The sequence below is a fragment of the Sus scrofa genome, chromosome 17, assembly GCF_054392235.1.
Source record: "Sus scrofa isolate SSC_HxYL_T2T_F1_AM1 chromosome 17, Sscrofa_HxYL_maternal_Yorkshire_Landrace_v2.0, whole genome shotgun sequence".
Lineage (NCBI taxonomy): Eukaryota > Metazoa > Chordata > Mammalia > Artiodactyla > Suidae > Sus > Sus scrofa.
The window spans coordinates 57493492-57516286 of NC_139399.1; the positions used below are offsets into that span (position 1 = coordinate 57493492).

A 22795-nucleotide genomic window follows, 5' to 3' on the forward strand; every position below is an offset into this window, starting at 1 on the left:
TGGGGGGGGGAGAGATCATTTTGGACACAGCGGGTTTGAAATGCTGGGGTGACATCCAAGGGAAGGCATCGAGGTGGCAGCTGGAGGCTGGTGTGTGGGTCTCAGGGCAGGAGGCTAAAAGCAGATCAAAACCGAATGGTAAAGATTATTTCCTAGAAAAACACCAGCCCTCACGTCTTTGTGGGCCTGAAATGATTTTTTGAGAAACAAAATAAGTCACACACAGACACACACACACCCCCCTTCCCACGCCAGCAGCGAGGCTTTGTCAAGGCCGCCCAGATACCCAGCAGATGCCTTTCCAGCCTCCTGCGTCAGAGGGATGCCCCAGCCTCCACCAACGCCCCAGGTGTCCTGCCACAGCAGGCGTCAGGACACAGCCCCCTTTCCTCCCCCAAGTGAGGGTGGCTGCGCAAGGCTGACAGCCAAGGTCCTCAGCTGACCCCCCCTTCCCAGCGTGGTATGAGGAGAAGAGTGAAAATACTTGGGGTGCTCAGGGCCAGATTTTAAAACAGCTCCAACTGGGAGCCCTGGCAAAGCCAGGGTTTGCAATGAAGGGTGTGAGCCCCCCCTCCTATGGTGCATTCTAGAACACGACGAGGGAGGGGCAGGAGGCCCACCACCAGCGCTCACATCCCTACAAGGGTCTGTACCAGATGGCAGGAGCTGGGCGGAGAAACAGCTTCAGAACTACAGACTCAGATGGCAACGTGGACTGAAAAAGTGTTACCCTAATGAGAGGAAAATGGGCCCTCCTGCCTAATTCATCAGGGAGGCCCGGAAGAGGTGGGTTTTTTTTTTTCTTCCTTTGGTGGTTGTTGTCATTTTGCCCAAGGCGAGGTAGTGGATGCCTGTCAATGCCACTGCAGTGTGCGCTTCCTCCTTATTCTTCCCAGAAGCTCTTGACTTCTATTTGGGGACCTGGTGTCGGGAGGACACCAACTCCATCTGCTGCTCTAGGAACAGGTGACGCAGGCTAAGCTAACTGGCACGGACTATCTGGTCTCTGTGGTGATTGGTTCAGGGGTTGGCACGTGACTTGAGCTGGTCCAATCAGGAAGGCTCTCACCACGTGGGCATTCTGGGAAAAGACCTTGCTGAATGCTACGGCATAATATAAAGGAAGAGGCATGGGGCCGCTGTCGGTGCCAGCCATCGTCTTGAGATCTCAAGCCTTAGGATGAAATTGTGACACTGTCGAACCACAGACTCTGCCTCTGTCTAAAGCTCGCCCGTATCTTTTTGGTTTAGGGAGCGAAAATTTCCACATTCTGTCTAAGCCATTTAGGAGTTGGGTTTCTGTCCCTTGACTCTGAAGGCCATCTACCAGCCACGAGCATCACCAAGGAAGTACCCTCTCTTGTGTCAAGCAGAACTCACACACTACTTCCAAGAAGAACTGCTGAATGGAAGGAGAGGCATGTTTTCAGCTGTCCCAGAAATCACTAAATTGCTTTTCAAAGTGGAGGTGCCAACAAACATTCCCACCACTGGTCCTCCTGTTTTCTCACATCCTCGCTACCATTTGGTGTGAGAGGACCCCTGAATATTTGCGGCAGTGGTGGGTGAGAGGTGAGAGTGCACTGTGGGCTTAATCTGCATTTCAGTGACTATCAGAGAGCTTGAGCACATGTGGCCGCCTTTTGATCCATGGGTATAACTTATTTTCATCACCTGACATTGCATGCATGACATTCATCTGAACACTGGTGTGGGCTTGCTTGTGCGATGCTGTGTTTGTGCGATGCTGTGTTTGTGCGATGCTGTGTTTGTGCGATGCTGTGTTTGTGCGATGCTGTGTTTATCACTGATAATGTTTCTGAAGTGCTCGCTGTGTATCACTGCTCTAACCTATTTAATGCTCACAAAACCCTGTGAGCTAAGTTACGTTACTATTCTTAGGTAACCAAGACATAGAAGTGAAATAACTTGATCAGATTCATTCAGCTAGGAAGTGGTGGAGTCCAGATCAAATCCACTGAGAGAGTCCTCGCTTTCAACTGCTTTGCAAAGAGCTAGAAGGCATCTCCTTCCAAGAACTATATAACTTTGGTGAGCAAATAAGTGACCACTGTACAGTCAGGGTAGCTGACTGTGTGCTAAAAGATGACAAAGTATGTATTGTAAAAACTGAGGATACAATTTATCCTTTCAAGGGTATTTATAGTTGTGATTTGAGTCCCCAAAGTGAGAGGAAGCCAACACACAGAAATAGCCGTGAACAAATTGATATTTATCCTGCCTAAACCTAGCGCCTCTCACTTCATCCTCTGTCAGTCTTTCCTGCAAACACAGGGAAGCACAAAGCAAGATGATGGCAAAGTGAAATTGCAAGTCTTGTGAAAGACGCAAGGTTTTCTGAAATTAATTAAAGTGATGCTGGAGGACAGTTTGAAGCACGTGCAAATCCACTGACAAGCAATAACGTGGTCTATGAGATAACTGAAGAAGAGACCCCTGAAAATGATGATGAGGGAATAAGCATTTCACAGGGAAGATTCAGATGTCAAAGTATGAAGAGAGGTCCTTGAAGAAAACTGACCAAATCCTCAAATACGTGTGCAAAAATGATCCTTTATGATTTTCCTGGGAAAACTGAAGGTGAAATAAAGGAGATCATGTTGGGCTATCATTTAAATTTTTTGAACAAATTACCCACCCCACACCTTTGACATTTCATCAGTTCATTTAATTGAAGGATCAACCCATTAGTCACAATTATAACCTAACCTGTGTTAAATACTGTTAGAGTATCATGCAGAATAAGGTTATCTTAGAAATTGTGTAGTTTGGAGTTCCTGTCGTGGTGCAGTGGTTAACGAATCCAACTAGAAACCATGAGGGTACGGGTTCCATCCCTGGCCTTCCTCAGTGGGTTAAGGATTCGGCGTTGCCGTGAGCTGTAGTGTAGGTCGCAGATGCGGCTCGGATCCCGCGTTGCTGTGGCTCTGGCATAGGCGGGTGGCTACAGCTGTGATTAGACCCCTAGCCTGGGAACCTCCATATGCTGCGGGAGAGGCCCTAGAAAAGGCAAAAAGACAAAAAAAAAAAAAAAAAAAAAAAGAAATTCTGTAGTTTCACTTTTTCAGGGTAAAATACATAACTAAGTACATTAAAAGCACTATTTACATGAGCTGTTGGTTTACAGCTGGTCCACTTGAGGAATGTTTTTCTAGTTCCAGTCTTCTACAGTTCTGGCTGACCTCTTGTAGTCAAAAGGATATCTCATACACAAAAGACTAACAGGCATTACTGTGACTGTGACTTTAATCTTCCCTCAGTATCCAATTTCTTCTTCTCCCATAATAATAGAATTTTCAGCTGGGCAAATGGACATGCAGAATAAAGACTATATTCCTCAGGCTGCTTTGCAATCATGTATGCATATGTGACTTGTTTCTTATCAGTTGGAAATAAGAGAAATAGAAAGCAGTCGAGTCTTTGATCAATTTAAGAGCACCTAAACATATACAGCAATTTTTTTTTTTTGGTCTTTTTTTTTTGCCATTTCTTGGGCTGCTCCTGCAGCATATGGAGGTTCCCAGGCTAGGGGTCAAATTGGAGCTATAGCTGCCAGTCTACACCAGAGCCACAGCAACGCAGGATCCGAGCTGCGTCTGCGACCTACACCACAGCTCATGGCAACGCCAGATCCTTAACCCACTGAGCAAAGGCAGGGATCGAACCCGCAACCTCATGGTTCCTAGTCAGATTCGTTAACCACTGCGCCATGATGGGAACTCCTATACAGCAAATATTAATAGATCTGAAAGAGAGAGCAATACAATAACAGTAGGGGATTTCATTACCCCACTTTCAAGAATGGACAGATCATTCAGACAGAAAATCAATAAGGAAACACAGGCCTTAAGTGACCTGTAAACCAGATGGACTTGGCACACATATACTGAACATTCTATCTGAAAGCAACAGAATACACATTCTTTTCAAGTGCACATGGAACATTCTCCAGGATAGATCATATGTTAGGCCACAAAACAAGCCTTAATAAATCCAAGAAAATTGAAATCATATTGAGCATCTTTTCCAACCACAATGGTATGAAACTAGAAATCACTTAGAAGAAGAAAACTGGAAAGTTCACAAATATGTGGAGACTAAACCACATGCTGCTGAACAACAAATTGGTCAAAGAAACCAAAAGAGAAATTTTAAAAAATAACTTCAGACAAATGAAAATAGAAATCTAAGACAGTAAAACATATGGGATATAGCAAAAAGTTCTAAGAGGGAATTCCATAGCAATAAATGCCTACATTAAGAAACAAGAAAAATCTCAAATAAACAACCTAACTTTACACTTCAAGGAACTAGAAAAAGAACAAAGCCCAAAGTTAGTAGAAGGAAAGAAATTAGAGATCAGAGCATAAATAAATGAAATAAAGAGACTAAAAAGACAATGAAATTACAAACTGGTTCTTTGAAGAGATAAACACAATTGATAAACCTTTAGCTAAATTCACCAAGAAAGAGAGAAGAATCAGATAAACAAAATTGTAAATGAGAGATGTTACAGCTTATATCACACAGAAATGTAAAGGACTGTAAGAGACTACTATGAGCAATTATATGCCAACAAATTATAGAGAAATGGATACATTCTTAGAAACATACACCCTACCAAAAATGACTCATGAAGAAATAGAAAATCTGAACAGACCCATTACTAGTAAGAATATTGAATCAATAATCAAAGCCTCCTAAGTGACAAAAGACCAGGACAAGATAGCTTTATAAGTGAATTCTACCAAACATTCAAAGAAGAATTAACACTGATCCTTCTCAAACTCTTCCAAAAAATAGAAGAGGAAGGCATACCATCATACTCATCTTATGAGGCCAGCATTACCCTGATACCAAAACCTGCCAAGGATACCATGAGAAAATAAAAGTATAGCCCAATATCTCCGATGAACATTTACTGCAAAAATCCTCAACAAAATATTAGCAAACTGAATTAAACAATACAGTAAAAGGATCATATACCATGATCAGGTGGGACTGATTCCAGGAATGCAAGGATGGTGCACCATCTCCCTGATTAATCAATATATACACTGCATTAAAAAAAGAAAGATAGGCATTTCCATTGTGGCTCAGTGGTAACAAACCCGACTAGTATCCATAAGGACTGGGGTTTGATCCCTGACCTTGCTCAGTGGGTTAAGGATCCGGCATTGCTGTGAGCTGTGGTGCAGGTAGCAGATGCAGCTCGGATCCCATGGTGCTGTGGCACAGGCTGGCAGCTGCAGCTCTGATTTGACCCCTCACCTGGGAACTTCCATATGCTGCAGGTGTCGCCCTAAAAAGCAAAAAAAAAAAAAAAAAAAAAAAAAGATAAAAGTCATCTCAATAGATGCAGACAAAGCATTTGACAAAATTCAACACCTATTTAGGAGGAAAACTCTCAAAAAAGTGAGCATAGAAGGACCACAGCTTGACAAAACAAAGACCATATACAACAAGCCCACAGATAACCTCATATTCAACAATAAAAAGCTGAAAACTTTTCCTCTAAGATCAGGAAAAAGACAAGGGTGCCCATTCTCATCACTTTTATTCAACATGATATTGAAAGTCCTAGCCAGAGCAATTAGGCAAGAAAAAAAAAAAAAAAGAAGAAAAGGCATACAAATCATAAAGGAAGAAGTAAAACTGTAACTGTTTGCAGATAACATAGAAAACAGTAAAGAATCCACCAAAAAACTGTTAGAGCTAATGAATAAATTCAGTAAAGTTGCAAGATACAAAATTAATACACAAATACATGTTGTATTTCTATACATTAATAACAAACTACTAGGAACATAAATTAAGAAAACAATCCCATTACAATTGCATCAAAAAGAATGTAATATGGAATCCCCTTGTGGCACAGAGGGTTAAGTATCTGTCATTGTCACTGCCCTGGTGTGGTTTGATCCCTGACTCAGGAACTTCCACATGCTGCAGGTATGGCAAAAAAAAAAAAAAAAAAATAGAATAGATGTAACCAAGGTGGCAAAAAACTTGTACCCTGAAAACTATAAGACACAAATTAATGAAAGAAATTGAAGAAAATACAAATAAATAAAAATGTATTCCATGCTCATAAATTGGAATTATTAACATTGTTAAAATGTCTTACTACCCAAAGCAATCTATAAATTCAATGCAATCCCTTTCAAATTTCCAATGGCATTTTTCATGGAAATAGAAAAAAAAATCCTAATCCTAAAATTTGTATGGAAACACAAAAGACTTCAAATAGCCAAAGAAATCCTGAGAAGGAAGAATAAAGCTGGAAGCGCCACACGCCCTGATTTCAAACTATATTACAAACCAACAGTCATCAAAACAGTATAGTCTTGGCATGAACACTGACAGAGATCAACGAAACAGAATAGAGAGCCCAGAAATAAACATGCACACATATATGGTCGATTAATTTATGAGAAGGAACCAAGAACATATGACGGGGAAAGGACAGTCTTTTTAATGGAGCTGGGAAAACTGGACAGTCACATATGAAAGAATCAAACTGAACCATTATCTTATACCACAGACAAAAATGAACTCAAAATGGATTAAAGACTTGAAGGTAAGGCTTGAAATCATTTGATATGGGTCCTGGTAGTGATTATTTTTGGACTTGACACCAAAAACAAAGGCAATAAAAAAAAGCCAAAGGAAATGAGTGGCCCTACATCCTTGTATGGAGGGCAAGAGGGCAATAGGTGCCCTCTGGTCTGTTGTGGGCACCCTCATCCTTCTTCCTCCATCTACATCCTGGTCTCTGCAACCAGGTGGGCGGTGGCAGGTGGTAAACTCTGACACCTGTAGCTTTCTGCAGAGGTCTGGGAATGAACAGGATTATGTGTTTAGGACTGAGTCTTCCCAGTTCGCTCAGCAGGACCTGCTCACTGGGTTATTCTGGCAGTGGAATGAGTCTGCAAGACGACACACCAGCTTGCTCCCCGCCCCGACGTGCCCACACCAGACACACCATGTACCTGAAGGGCAGCTGCTCAGGATGGCTTCAGCGCCCCCAACCCTGCAGAGGGAGGCATCCGTCCCTCTTTCATGTCACTCCCAAACAAGACCACTGTCACTTGAATACAACTTGCTGGGGTTGCAACATCTACGCCACGATATCTGATTTCACAACTGCCCTGGCTCCTCACCCAAGGTGGGGAGTCTTTATTTATTTTTCTAGATGAAAGCAAATTAAATTGAGTTTGGAGGATTTTGCAATGGTGCTGGAGATAAAGTGACTGTAATTGTGTCGATGCCTCAGGCAACCAGCCTGGCAGGTGAGTCTTAAGAACCCACTGAAGCACCTCTTGCAGGATAAAGAAATAGGAGGCACTGGGCACACACGGCAAGAGAGACGGAGCCCACTGGTAAACAGTCAGGTGTGGACAAACACTCCATCAGCTTCTGTAAAATGGCCACAGAGCCCCCACATAGGCTCCTTTCCATCCTCTGCGCCAAGTTCAAGTCCCATCCCCACCCCAATATTCTCAAAGAGTCTTCCACGTGGATGGCCTCAAGTCAATGAAGTCGAATTAACACAATTCACAGAGCGCTCACCCTCCTTCCCGGGTATTCATGGCCTCTCTATACTATATTTCATATTTTAAATGCATTCACTTTTTTAAAAACGCAAAGTCCTTTGAAAAGATTACTTTCTATCACTTTTATAGGCAAATAACCTTGTATTTTTCTAAGGCATCTAGAAGTCAATGCACAACTTTTAAAACGGAAGAGCACCGCAAGGACCACCCCCTCCACCATCCTCCTGGCCTCCCCAAAGTACAGGGACCCCACGGGGAGAGACAGTGGTCCGACGCAGCACATGGGGTACCTCCCACCTCCACTTCCACTTCCGAGGTTCCCAGCCCGCGCATGCGCCCACCCACGACAGCCTGGCTCCCTCACCTGTCCGGTAGCCGGTGCTGTTGAGATACACGGCAAAGGTGCGGCTCTCGTGCTGGGCCTGCCAAGAGGGCGAGGAGCAATTCTCGTTGTTGGTGTAGGTGTTGTGGTTGTGGACGTACTTCCCGGTGAGGATGGAGGAGCGCGAGGGGCAGCACATGGGCGTGGTGACGAAGGCGTTGATGAAGTGCGCGCCGCCCTGCTCCATGATGCGCCGCGTCTTGTTCATCACTTGCATGGAACCTGCAACCAGAGCAGACGTGAGAAGGAGCGCCAGCGCATTTACAAATAGTGCCGCCCCTCGGGCACAAAAGAATTAGGAGACAGGTGCTGAGTGAGTGGTCCTCGACGGGGTGGCACCCACCTCCCTGGGGAGGGGAGTGCGTTCCCTACATCTCCGGGTCAGACTGGGGGGTACCACTGGCATTTGTGGGCAGCAACCAGCAGTGCCCTGTGGGGCGCTCCTGTGGCAATGAAGAGGTAGCCCGGGTTCCCAGTTTCACTCGGCATTCATGGGAGGTGGGTAGGTAAAATCCTGTTTAAAAGTTATTTAAGCCTAACAAGGAACTCTGTTTTGCTTTTTTTCCAGGATATTAATATACACGGATTTCTTTTTGGAAAGCAACCACTATGTACACAGAGAGAAGATTATTCTTTGTTTCATCTGGAGCCTTCCCAAGAATTGTTCCCTCCTGTTGAAATCTGATCTGACCAACCCCAGGCCCACCTTCTCTCTGAATCCTTCTCAGCTGTAATGCTCTGCATCAGACATGAGCCGGGCTCACCCTCATCCCTGTTTATCTACATGGTCCTTCCAGCGTGGAGCTCACATCCCACCTCCCCCAGATCTAACCATCCGTCCAGCCACACCTCTTCCAGCTGCCTTCTGGGATCAACCCTGGCTTCTGACTCCCTTGAGCTCCTTCCAGGCATATGCTGTCAGGACTTAATTATATACCGCGAGGCACGGTGATTTCATTCATGCCTATTCTTGTTTCTCAATGAAGCTGTAAGCAGAGCAGGGCAAGGAAGGAAAAGAATTTGTTTGGAAACCCTACTGTGCACCTGCACCTACACACTCTGCTCCACCCAGCGCTGGGGGGTGGGGGTGGGGGGTGGGGGAAGGGCTGTGTGCCTTGCTTAGTGCTGAACCCTCAGGGCCTGCACGGTGTATGCCACACACTATGTATGCAATAAATGTGTGAAAGACAGAATGCATAATTGTATACCATGGCTGGTACCCAGACACTTAGTGGGTTTCATGGAACTATTCCGTGGAAATCCTTCTCCTCTTGTAAGGCCAGCCTCAGTGTTTCCTCTCTTCCTTGCAATTCTTTGGGTCTATAGTGCCTTGAATGATGGCCCATCCCCCCAAGACAGGTCTCCATTCCAAGCCCTGGCACCTGTGAATGTGACCTAATTGGGACAAGGGGTCTTGGCAGATATACTTAAGGATCCTGAGGTGAGATGGTTCTGGATTACCTGGGTGGGCCCTAAATCCAATGACAAGCATCATTTCAAGAGACAGAAGGAGGAAGACACACACACAGAGGGGAAGGCCGTGGGAAGATGGAAGCAGAGGTCGGAAGGCTGTGTCTATGGGACCCAAGGAGCTGGAAGAGCAGAGCAGGATTCACCGCCAGAGCTTTCGGAGGAAGCCAACACCTTGATTTCAGACGTCTGTCTCCACAGCTGTGAGATGGTCAGTTTCTGCTGTTTGAAGCTGCCTGGTTTGTCACAGTTTGTTAGGATGGCACTAGGAAACCAGTCCAGGGTCTACCAGGCGTTTGAGGATCTTGTTGGGGAGCCACTGATCCCCATCTCCAACCACCCCCCAGAGACCTTATCACAACCCAGCAGACCCACCTCCCGCTCTGTCCCCAAAGGCTAAGAATGAAAGGAGATTTACATGGCTCTTCTATCCCATCTTTCTGCCAAAATGGGAAGGAAACAGCTAGAGCTTCCTTGAGGCAAACACAGATCTTATCTCTTCACGGTTAAAACCACCCAGCAGCTTCCCATCGCACTGGGAAGAAAACTCAAATTCCTTACTGTGGCTTAAGACTCTTCCAGAGCAGTCCTCCCCACCAATCCCCCTCCGGTGTTTCTTTGACCTCATCTCTTCCATCCTCCTTGCTCACTTGGCTACACTGGCATCCTTTTTGTTTCTCAAGCTCATCCCTGCCCCAGGACCTTTGCACTTGCTCTTGCCTCTGCCTGGGACTCTCTTTCAGCCACTTGTCTTCGCTGGCTTGTCCCAGTATTCAGACTTCAACTTAGAGGTCTCCTCTCAGCAAGGCCTGGCCCACGTCCCCATCTGAAGGAGCTCCCGCTTTCTTGCTATCACACTGGCATATGTTTCTTAGCACTTCTCTCCTTCACTGGTTTATGATCTGCCTCTGCTTTGGGACCAAGAGTTCTGGGTGATCCAGGGCACTGTTCCCACCCCCAGGAAATATAACTTATGCTCTGTAACATCTCACTGAATGACTGAGGGAAACAGAGCAGTGTCTGCCCTCTCGAGCCCAGCGCAGAGGCAGTTTTATAAGGGAAAGCCAGAGGCCGACCTGGAACCAGGGGTGTTGCCTGAGTCCCTTGGCCAAGGTCGCCCCTGGTGGGTGGAGGAAAGAACTGGCTTTGTGTTTGAACAGGATTCATCAGACCCTGGAACTGTGTGAACATCTGTTGCCAAGGTCACACGATCTCCAGAGAAGTCCCCAAGCGTCCTGGCCATAACCGGTGGCAATTACTGGGTTTCTAGCAGGTGTGAAGTCTCGCTCTGGAGGGGATGGGGTGGCGGACTTTCCTGGGCCTCCCTCCACCGGCTGGTGCAAACTCGCCGGATCTTGTAGAGTGAATGTGCCACGGGGTCCATCTGGCAGAGCCTCCTCCAGGTACTTGGGCAATAATCTCAGCTCCTCACTGGTCCCACCTTTCTGTTCCCACCCAATTTGGCAGCAAAGCCCATTGCCCTTTCTTCAAAGTACATCCATACTCAAGAGTCGTATCACCTCCTCCTTGGGCAGGTGGTCCTCCTTCCTCTGAATTAGGTCCACTGCTTCCTGCCTGCACGCTGGCTGTTAATTCCTCAAGGAGCAGCCGGAGTGCCCCTCTCTTCAGCACCCTCCGTGGCTCCCACTCAAGGGGAGCACAAAGCCCCTGTGGTCATCCACAGGCCCTATAGGACCCAGGCCCCCCTCCCTGCCCCATCTCTGCAGCCACCACGGAGGCGCAGAGCGTTTGCACATGCTCTTCCTCCTGCTGGGAATGCCTTTCTGCAGCCCCTCCAGGGCCGGGGGCCTCCCCCCACCTTCTTGTCTCTACTCAGACATTCTCTTCTTGGGGGGAGAGGTGACATCAGGGTGGGGGATTAAGAGGTACATACTATTAGGTATAAACTACAAGAATATATTGTACAACATGGGAAAACAGCCAATATTTTATAATAACTCTAACTGGAGTATATAATCTTTACAAATTGTGAGTCACTATATAGTACACCTGTAAGCGACATAATGTTGTATAGCAACTATACATAAATTTTATTTAAATTTAAAAAATTTTATGGTTGCACCTGCAGCATATGGAAGTTTCTAGGCCAGGGATTGAATCCAAGCTCCAGCTGCGACCTATGCCACAGCTGTGGCAATGTCAGATCCTTAAACCAGTGTCCTGGGCTGGGGATCGAACCTGCATCTTCCCAGCAATTTGAGTGCTGAAGTCAGATTCTTAATTCACTGCACCATGGTGGGAACTCCTATACTTTGATTTTTTTTTTTTTTTTTTTGCTTTTTTAGGGCCACGCCTGCAGCATATGGAAGTTCCCAGGCTGGGAAATCAAATCAGAGCTGCTGCTGCCGGCCTACACCACAGCAACTCGGGATCTGAGCTGCGTCTGTGACCTACACCACAGCTCACGGCAATTCCAGATGCTTAACCCACGGAGTGAGGTCAGGGATGCAACCTGCGTCCTCAAGGAAACTAGTCAGGTTCATTACTGCTGAGCCACAATGGGAACCCTTATCTTCCTTTTTTTAAAAAAAACAGTTCTCTTAGGAGATGCCTGCCCTACCTACCACATCTACAATTTTACTTCAGGCTCCTGATATTTCATAACCTCTATTTTTATCTTTGTCTTTTTAGGGCTGCACCCCACGGCATATGGAGGTTCCCAGGCTAGGGGTCAAATTGGAGATGTGGGCTGCTGGCCTACACCACAGCCACAGCAATGCCAGATCCGAGCCTTGTCTGTGACCTACACCACAGCTCAGAGCAACGCCGGATCCTTAACCCACTGAGCAAGGCCAGGGATCGAACCTGCATCCTCACAGATATAAGTCGGATTTGTTTCCACTGAGCCACGACGGGAATGCCTCGTACCCTCTAAGTTTTTAACTATGCCTGTGATATGCTTTTGCACATTTACATATTTATCTTGCTTGTCACCCCTCTGCAGCCCTAGAGGCCAGCGCCATGGGAGCTGGGGCTGCTGACCAGGCCTCACAGCCCGAGGCCGAGAACGGGGCCCAGCACATAGTAGGAGCTCAGCGAATATTACTCAAGGGCGTGCATCGAGGGCACTCCCGGCAGCATCAAGCCCTTGGCTGCTCTTCGCAGACCTGGAGCAGAGAGGAGGAAGGAGCCAGGAATGAGGATGTGGCCGCTCGGTCTCCAGAGACTGGACAAAGGACAAAGGACACAGCCAGCCGCCCACCTGACCTGCCAGCGCCTTCTCCTGCCACCTGCTGAATAATTCACCTGCCGTCAGCAGCCCGAGTGCTGCGTCGGCAAAAGGCAGACAGCCTGCGACACCGCTTCTTACTTGTCATGGGCTCCAGACCAGAGGCTCCAAACCCTTACGTCTCCAGCCTCTGAGTTTCAAGGGACACGAGGGACTGCCCGCTCTCGATCAGCAGTTCCCCACGCGTGTCTGCTCGGGGCACTCACCCTGCCCCAGTCAGGAGAGTTGTGTCAAAAGCACAGTGTAATGCCTTGAAATGACAGCAGCATGCACGCAGAAGCAGCCCTGCATGCTAAGCCTCCCCTTGGGGACAGTAACCTGCTTTATTAAAACTGCCACAGTGACGAGGCTCCACAAAGCCACATCTGGAACAGGAAAACATATGATCTAATCTCCTCGCCCGGCAAGGCCCTAATGCAGGTGGACAGCTCTGCGGGGAGGGAGGGGCCTGGAAGACCAGGCCACACGAAAATAAAAAGGCCAGCCAACCAAAACTTCTGTCGTCCAACATAAGCCTGGGGACCCACTAACAAAACAGACCTGGCTTCTTTCGGTGATTAAACCTTCTTCCCTCACTGGGCCAGGGTGAGGTCACCCTGACACCTTTCTCTGTGACTCTAATGAGGCTGGGGAGGCCCCACCCCTACCCTCTGATGATGGGGACTTGAATTTCGGTGCCCAAACCACTCACCCGCCAGAAATCTGTTGTTTCCCCCAGGGGGCTCATCTGCCCGCCCCCTTTTCTGATTGTTTTTTTTGGGGGGGCCGCTCAGTACCCCACCTGGGCTATGATGTATTTGATATTTTTCTTTAACGCGACTGTGTGGGGTCTGAGTCGCATCTGTGACCTACACCACAGCTCATGGCAACGCCAGATCCTTAACCCATTGAGAGAGGCCAGGGATTGAACCCGCATCCTTATAGTTACTAGTCAGATTCTGTTGAGCCATGATGGGAACTCCTTTAATGTGATTTAAAAAAAATACACTTTGGTCTCAACCCAAGTAACTATGTGACGTTCCAGGTCTGACGAGCTGCTTAGGGATTTTCCTGGATGCCTATCAAAATAAGTTTGAAAGGAGTCAAGTCAATCGTTGTCGACTTGTCACGCGAGATGCTTTTGTGCATGACGGGTGTCACAGAAAGACATTTTGGGAAATGCTGACTTGATATGATTTTCTAAAGGTCTGGGTCAGGACAACCACTATCTCTGGCGACTCAGCAGGTGCTGGGCTCTCAAGATTCAAAACATCGGAGAACAGTTTGGAGATACCTTAGAAATCTATACATAGAACTTCCATATGACCCCGCAATCCCACTCTTGGGCATCTATCCAGACAAAGCTCTACTTAAAAGAGACACATGCACCCGCATGTTCATTGCAGCACTATTCACAATAGCCAGGACATGGAAACAACCCAAATGTCCATCAACAGATGATTGGATTCAGAAGATGTGGTATATATACACAATGGAATACTACTCAGCCATAAAAAAGAATGACATAATGCCATTTGCAGCAACATGGATGGAACTAGAGACTCTCATACTGAGTGAAATGAGCCAGAAAGACAAAGACAAATACCATATGATATCACTTATAACTGGAATCTAATATCCAGCACAAATGAACATCTCCTCAGAAAAGAAAATCATGGACTTGGAAAAGAGACTTGTGGCTGCCTGATGGGAGGGGGAGGGAGTGGGAGGGATCGGGAGCTTGGGCTTATCAGACACAACTTAGAATAGATGTACAAGGAGATCCTGCTGAATAGCATTGAGAACTTTAGATACTCATATTGCAACAGAACAAAGGGTGGGGAAAAACTGTAATTGTAATGTATACATGTAAGGATAACCTGACCCCCTTGCTGTACAGTGGGGAAAAAAAAAAAAAAAAAGATTCAAAACATGACCCCATTTTGGCCCTTCCTGGGACTTGGGTGACTCGGAGCCACTTTCTGCCCTAGAGGTCTGTGTCACCTGGAAGAAGATGCACCCTGCTTACAACCTCCCCACCGCCCCCCACCCCAAGTCCCATAGCCCCTAACCTGGGTGGCACAGCATAGAAGCACTGGTTTTGACGGCTGACTAAAGAGAGAGGCTACTTTCTTTCTTTCTTTTTTTTTTTTTTTGTCTTTTTCTAGGGCCACACCTGCAGCATATGGAGATTCCCAGGCTAGTGGTCTAATCGGAGCTGTAGCCGCTGGCCTAAGCCACGGCCACAGCAATGCGGGATCCGAGCCACATCTGCAACCTACACCACAGCTCACGGCAATGCTGGATCCTTAACCCACTGAGCAAGGCCAGAGATTGAACCCTTAACCTCATGGTTCCTAATTGGATTCATTAACCACTGAGCCATGACTGGAACTTCTGATGCTACTTTCTGATGTTTGTTTTCTTAAAATTACAGGCCTGAATAGGAAAGTTGCGGGAGAGGGGACATGGTTATCGAGCCCAAGGTATTGAGTTATATCTAGGTCTACGCATCACCATCTTTCCTAGACTACTGCAGAGTTTTATTTTACTTCTTAAAATTAATTTTTTTTCTTTGTTGGCTGCCTGCAGCATATGGAGCTGCCGGGCCAAGGATCAGGCCTAAACCACAGTGTGATTCACGGCTGCGACTGCAGCAACACCAGATCCTTTTAACCCACTGTGCTGGGCAGGGGATTGAACCTGTGTCCTGGTGCTGCAGAGACACCACTGGTCCTGTTGCTCCATAGCAGGAACTCCAACTATTGCAGAATTTTAATTGAGAAAAATACATGCAAAGCCTTTAGTTCAATGCTTGGCCTCAGAAAGGACTCAAAACATGTCAGCTTTTCAAAATGCAGTTCCCAACGAAATATGGTAGAACACAGTTGACAAACTGAGTGCCTCTGGACAGATCCTTGTGGGCCCATTGTGTGCTGGATCTGGGTCTGCATGAAAGTGGTCCAAAATCTGAATGAATTACTACCTTTTAATTTTTAGTAGGGAGATTTCACAGCAAGCCAGATTTCTGGCTTTTGGGGAAAAATACAAAGATCTGGCCTTGATGGGCCCAGAGGTGGGTGGATGTGAGTAGCAAAGGCCAGCTTTGGAAAGGGTCCCCTCCAGTTCTGCATGGCCCCCTCAGGCCCACTTCCCTCATCTGCAGTGCTTGCCTGGCCCTGCAGGCGCTGGGTTTGCAACCCTTAGCTGATTCTATTCCAACTGAAGGGGCCACCTAAGTAAACTCTCAAAGTAACACTCACTAAGGCCCAGAGACCCACAGAGCAGGTTTTAAGAGGGTGTTGAGAGGTTGTGGGTTTGGGTCAAGACTGGAACAGAGCCTTGAGCTGGACAGGCGGGGGGTGGGGGCAGGGGTGGGGTGCCATGAGATCGGACCACAGGTGGGGAAGCACGTGTGTCCTGTACCATCCTACAGTCACCAGTGTCCACCCACCAGGCTGGAATTCACATGGCAGCCCTTGAATGGCCCTCGTCTGGTCCTCCAGGGCCCCTGGAATGCCCGCAATGTCACTGGATCAGATGGTGAGCTGCCTGCTCATGACAACACCTGTTTGACAGCCACAGGAGGCTGGGCCCCATCAGACTGACTGCTCCAAATTGTCCTCTGTGGGGGGCGGGGGGCAAGAGAAAGGGCTGGGGGACAAACAGCAGCAATCTGGGGCCACGTCTGGGCCCAGAGACGCCACTGTGTCCTGAGCAATTACATTTGAGTCCCCTCTTCGCCTTGGAACATGCTCGCTGCTTGCTGTCCCTTGGCAACAACTGCCTTGCCTGCAGCTCAATCCAGAAAAATCCACAAGATTTCCGGGACCCGCTTCTGAGATGACATTTCTTCATGGGGGTGGCAAAGAGGGAACCCTCCCTGACCCTTGACTATTACAAAATAAAGTCAAATGTAATTGCTGGTTTCAGCTAAAAAAAAAAAAAAAAAAAAAAAAAAAAAAGCTGAGGCTCAAAATTGGTTCCTAAACCCCAAATCAGTTAAGGCAGAAGTCGAAGAGGCAGTGCTGGAATTTCATTAATGGACCTTAGATGGAAAAATCATGTTGTAATTTTTCTCTCCTGCAACCGGAGCCAGCAGAAGCTTCTGGGAGAAAATTCTATCCAGTTGTTCTCAATGGAAGGGGCGGTGCCCTGGGGAAGGGCGGGGGCGGGGCGTGTAACACTGGCGCTCAGGCTCAGCAATCACCGTCTTGTTCCTCTCCAAGGGACTCCATCCAGAAACATCCCTCTCACTGGTAATTCTCCAACTTGCCCCAAGGTGATCTGCCCACCTTTTAGGGTGAGCGCCACAGAGCCGGTCACCCCACCACTGGTCTGGTGGGCGATGTTGGCAGAGCAGCTTGATGTCTGTCCTAAGCCTGAAAACCCGCCCCTCCTCCCCCGGGCTCCCATCCCTGTAACTGGCACCACCATCTGCCCAGCAGCTCAGCCAGAAACCTCGGAGTCATCCTTGATTCTCCTCTGCTCCCCTCCCACTTGTGATCCGTCCATAAGCCCTTCCAGTCCGACCTTCAAAACAGAACTTGCTCCATCCTGCCCCCACCCTCTGCAGCACCCCCACTATCTCCCGCTGGGACAACTGGTCTCCCTGACGCCGCTCCTGTCCCCTGGCTACCTTCTCTCCAACCTGCAGCCAGAGTGAGCCGCTGAAAAACATGAATCACGCGTCCTTGACCTGCTGAGAACATCAGTGGCTTGTTCCTTGGCCTGGGAATAAATTTCAGACCCTCCCCCATTGCTCCTCTGCCTTCATCCTCCTCCTTCTCTCCCTCACTCCCCAGGTCCTGCTGCCCTCCTCCGGGTTCCTAGCAAGCTCCTCCCCGCCTGGGATGCTCCCCCTTCTAGCCCGGTTTCCACGTGAACATATCCTTCCCTCCTCCTGGTGCTGGTCATTTAATCACACACCCTCTGCTGGAGATGCCCTTTCCTGGGACTCCTGCTCTGATCTCTCCTATGGCTGAGCCCCCCGGGTTGCCCAGTAATATCTGCTTCTCCTTCTTCCTTATAAACAGACCCTGATTTAAATCTTCAATGCACTCAGCTAGGAAACTATGTTTCCCAGGTGCTGTAGCAGCTACAGGTGGGAATGGTCCTCCCTTTAGCCTTCCAATCCACCCTCTGCCTAGTTCTTCAGCCCAGGGAGCTGGCCTGGATGGAGTGTAGCACAAGTGTCTTTATACTCTGGCCTTGGCCAATGGGGGCCCTGACGGAAGATGAGCAGAAGGGAGAACGGAGGTGGGGTATGGATGCTCCTCCACTGCCCTCCCTGTGGTGTCAACAGAGGGTGACAGCTCCTAGTGAGGAGGCCTACATCTCTAAGTTCCAGCAACCATTTTGCTCCTCAAGAGCCACTCCCTTGGTCTTGGAGTGGGGATGATCCCACGGTTACTAACTAGCCTTGAGTGCTGCACTACCACTAGTGGTTTCCTGACACTTGCTCACACCGTAGCAAAAAACAGTTAAAGCCTCCTTGAATAACCACAATTTGAATGTGTCCTGTATTTCTAGCAGAGCTTATGTGGCTAATGAAATGTTCTGTTCATGTTGTAGGTGACTTCTGGGATGAAGTCCTTAAAGGGCGCTGACTTAACTTGAAGGTCCATCCTTCTTGCTGCCTGGAATGTGGCTGTGATAGCTGGAGCTCCAGCAGCTATTCTGATCCATGAAGGTGATCTTAAGGATGGAAGCCATACAATAAGCATGACAGAATACAAAAGCAGAGATGGGTCCTTGATAACCTAGAAACCACCAGGCCAGCCCTGACCTGCCAAGTTCCAGACATTCTTATGTGAAAAGCAAAATTCTATCTTAAGCCATTGTTATTTATATTTTCTTTTACATGCAGCCAAATCTAATCCTGATTCACTTAGCTTCCACGATTTAAGTGATCTCCCAAGTGTTGCTGAATTGGAAAAAAAAAAAAAGAATCTTGCAGGAATGTGCTTGGCAAGTTGAATACCAGGGTGGGTCCAAAAGAGTCTCTTTTCCTCCTGAGATAACTTGCATCCACATGTTTTTCTAACTCCACTGAGCAGCGGCAGGAATGTTGGGAGTTGGTATCTCAGAGAGGCTGCAATGGCAGTTGCAAACGGATCTGGTGTCCGGAATCTGGGCACACTATGCTGGGCTCCCAGCCATCTGGCCCCTGCAGAACGCCCAAGCCTGCAATTTAGAAATGATTTCTGGATATCAGTCTGCAGCACAGGGTGTGGTTTCCTTGTGCTCAGAGATGGAAAGAGGCAAACAAGTGTCTGGCCAGAAACTCTCCTGAGTCTTTCTCTCAAAAGCCAGCCTCTCCCCAAACACAGCCCTCCAGGCTGGGGGCCTGCCACTTTCAGGATCACAGAATCCGATGAGGGTCTCAGACCCAGGAAAGCACAAACAGGCACATGATCTGCGTAGCATTTCCACCCTCCCTGACTCCTGGCCCATCCCCGCCTGGGCCTCCCCCTTGAACTTCTGACTCTGAAGGCCAGCTGCCTTGACAGCTCCTCTTGGCTCTTCAAGGGCATCGGCAATTTACCAGGTCCAGAACTGACCTCCCGACCATAGCTTTCCCCATCTCCATAAACAGAAACTATCTCCTTGGAGTTGTTCAGGGCCAAACCCTTGGAGTTGTTCTGGGCTTTTCTCTCCCACTGCACACCAGATCCATTAGCATACTTCATCAGCTCCACTCTCTAACAGTGAAGCATCTGACTACTTTTCCCCACTCGGGTCTGAGCCACCATCACCTTGTGCCTGGACTATTGTGACAGATCCCTCACTGGGCTCATCTGCTGCTTGGACCATTGCAGTAGACTCTTTGTTGCTCCTATTCCATCCCTTCGGTCTAGTCTCCATATGATAGCCAGAGGGGTCATATTAAAACACAAGTCAGGTCATGTCAATGTCTGTCACTGGTGTCCACCTCGCTCAGAAAGGCAGAGTCCTCTCCGGGGGTTCAAGGACCCTGCATGATCCACCCTCCCACCACTGCCCCATTACCTCTCTAGATCTCCCCTCTTCTGGTCTCCGTTGCTCACAATGCTGGGCTACTTTGGACTCTCTGCTGCTCTCTGTGCCTGCCCAGACTGCTTCTGCCTCAGGGCCTTTGCACCCACTGTTCCCTCTGCAACAGGGAAAAGCATTTCCTGGGGGAAATTCCCTTGACCCATTCCCTTCCCTTGCTTGCCCAAATGTCCCCCTCTCAGCGAGGCCACCGTACATAAAATCAAGACCCTCTCTTTCCTCAGCCCTTCTTGCTGACTTCCCTTCCTACTCTATTTTCTTCACTACTTTTCATTGTCTTATATACTATACATTTTTTTTTTTTTTGTCTTTTGTCCTTTTCATGGCCGTACCCGTGGCATATGGAGGTTCCCAGGCTAGGAGTCTAATCGGAGCTGTAGCCACCAGCCTATGCCAGAGCCACAGCAATACCAGATCCAAGCTGCGTCTGTGATCTGCACCACAGCTCATGGCAACGCAAAGTGGATCCTTAACCCACTGAGTGAGGCCAGGGATCGAACCCACAACCTCATGGTTCCTAGCTGGATTTGTTTCTGCTGCGCCACAATGGGAACTCCTATTTATTTTTAAAAATTAACTCTTGCCCTAGAATGTAAGCTCTCTAAGAGTAGAGATTTTGCCTATTTTGTTTACTGTTGGATCCCGCTTGGCACATTGTAGGCGCTCAATACATATCTGATGAGTGAATGAGCGGGGGCCTCGCTTTGAGGACCTTGCTTCAAAGAGACGCCCTGGGCATCTCCCGGACTTGACAGCACACCAGCCATTCTGCCTTCTTGTGGCACCAGCCCTTGAATGTTACTGTAGGGAATCATTCTCTGCCTCCCTCTCCCAGCCCTTATGGCTCATGTGGGGGTTGGCCCCCTCCCTGGCTCCCAGGCCAGTCAGTCATTGTGTTTCATCCCCTTGAATGGCTCATGGCTGATCAATGTCTCAGACTGTGCCAGGCCCGAAACACTTAAGTTGGGGACTTTTACTGGCACTCACGGGAGAGAGAAATTCTTTATAAAGATGGCTCACTGTAGCATCCTGAATATAGACCTGGTGATGCCAGGGGTGCCAGATGGAGAGCTGGGCTCAGAGAAGCCAACTTGGAGGAAAGCTGAGATCAGGGAGATGGAGAGACAGATGACATACAGAGATAGAGCTCCTGGATCCAACCATACCTGAAGCTCAAAATGCACTTGGATTTTTTATTTCCATGCATCAAACTCTTTTTTTTTTTGTTTGCTCAGTCCAGTTTGAGTTGGGCTTCTGTCCCTTGTCACTGAGGGAATTCAGACTGACAGAGAGTAGTTGTGATTCCCATGTTTTCATAACCAAGGGAGCGCTTGTTCCCAAGGCAGTTTTGCAGCCCTTCCAACACAACCACTTGGCTGTCTTTTGTCAGCCATGATGGTGCAACACAGCTGCTAGAAGATGCGGTAATGGTAGCAGAACCCATGGCGGATGTGATTGACACGTGCCCCTCAGGCTTGGGAGGAGTCAGCATGCCTGTGTCTGGCCAGGCTCACTCTACCCTGTCGGCCAGCAGGAGACTCTGTAGTCACCCTGCTGTTCAGTGCTAGGAAGGAACTAAATTACAAAAGAATTTTTACGGAGTTCCTGGTGTGGCTCAGGGGAAACGAATCTGACTAGCGTCCATGAGGATACAGGTTCGATCCTTGGCCTTGCTCAGTGGGTTAAAGATCCAGCACTGCCGTGAGCGGTGGCGTAGGTTGTAGATGCAGCTCTGGTCCTGTGTTGCTGTGGCTGTGGTGTAGGCTGGCCGCTGTAGCTCTGATTTGACCCCTAGCCTTGGAACCTCCATATGCCTTGGGGTGGGGCTCTAAAAAAAATGTCAAACACATTTTTAGATGTAAGATCTGTTGTAGACAAATAGTCCACAAAGCATTAAAGGAGGCATGGCCATAATGATCAGACTGAGAGCAAATGGTTATACACACGTGATATTCAGTCCTCACAAGAAGGTTAGGCTCATAGATCATCACTCTCCATGAGAGATGAGTAAACTGAGGCACAGAAAAGTCAAGTAACTTTCTCGAGGCCACACAGACAGTGGCAGAGTGAGGGTTTGAACCTGGCTGTTTCGCTACAGAGTTCTCATCTTCATATCTCTGTTGGGAGCATTTTCATTTAGAGCTGTTCTGAGAGGCAAAGACTTCTGCTGCACTGTGAACATTCGATCCACAGCTCACGCTGGTGGGAGAGGCAAACTCGAAGTCCAGCCTCCTGAGGGGGTCTCTAAAAGGCACCTTGTTTCTCCCTGATGTGCACCCCCAGGAAAAGGGGCAATGACGCAGCCAGGCCTGATATTCTGGGGTTTGTCTCCTTAACCCTCAAGACACAAGGGGTATTGCCAGCAGGTGCCCATATAAGCGTGGCCCCCACGTTAGATGCCCATGACTCACACTTGAGAAAGCCCTTCCGTTTTCCAGTCACCATCCCCCACTGCCGGGGTCAAGGAGAACGTCTCGGGGAGGGGCTCCTTCACCTTGAACTCACAATCTGAGCCGCAGCTGCCGGCCCATGCCACAGCCACAGCCACGCCAGATCCGAGCTGCATCTGAAACCTATGCTGCAGCTTGTGACAACGCTGGATCCTTAACCCACTGAGCAAGGCCGGGGATCAAACCCCCATCCTCACAGACACTGTGTTGGGTCTTTAACCTGCTGAGTCACAAATGGGAACTCCTCCCATCACCTTTTACAACAAAGACACCTTGGCCTTGGCCTCATGGGAGGCAGCATCTTAAAATGCGAAAACACCGCTGTTCTCATTAGGCTGGGTTTTGAGCGACCTTTTACCGCAGGCAATGGATACTAGCTTTTCACTTACCGTCATAATTAAAGCTTCCTTTTAAAAGAGTATTCAAGCTTCAAAAAGCAAGTCGAGCTCAAGTAACTGAACAGATGGCCCTGGGATGTTGCAAACATTTTTGCTCTGGGCGAGGACCACGTCTAACTTGAGTCTCAGAGCCGACCCCAGCCCTGGCGGCTCACTAGCATTTGTCTGGATTGAATTAAACTAGTAAACCCCAGGCAGAGGCCACTGCTTTCAAGGTCTATTTGACCAAAGGACACATGCAAACAAGACCTTGA

The 22795-nt window shown here is 48.2% G+C and overlaps 1 protein-coding gene across 3 annotated transcripts in view; it reads right to left on the reverse strand.

Annotated features, from left to right (window-relative positions):
- SULF2 (sulfatase 2) overlaps nucleotides 1-22795 on the reverse strand; it is a 141507-nt gene that overhangs the window by 82322 nt on the left and 36390 nt on the right. For all 3 annotated transcript variants that reach the window (XM_021077816.2, XM_021077817.2, XM_085004176.1), the window contains exon 3: nucleotides 7942-8181. In XM_021077816.2, coding sequence (XP_020933475.2) covers nucleotides 7942-8181 — 240 coding nt within the window. The remainder of the gene's footprint in view (nucleotides 1-7941; nucleotides 8182-22795) is intronic.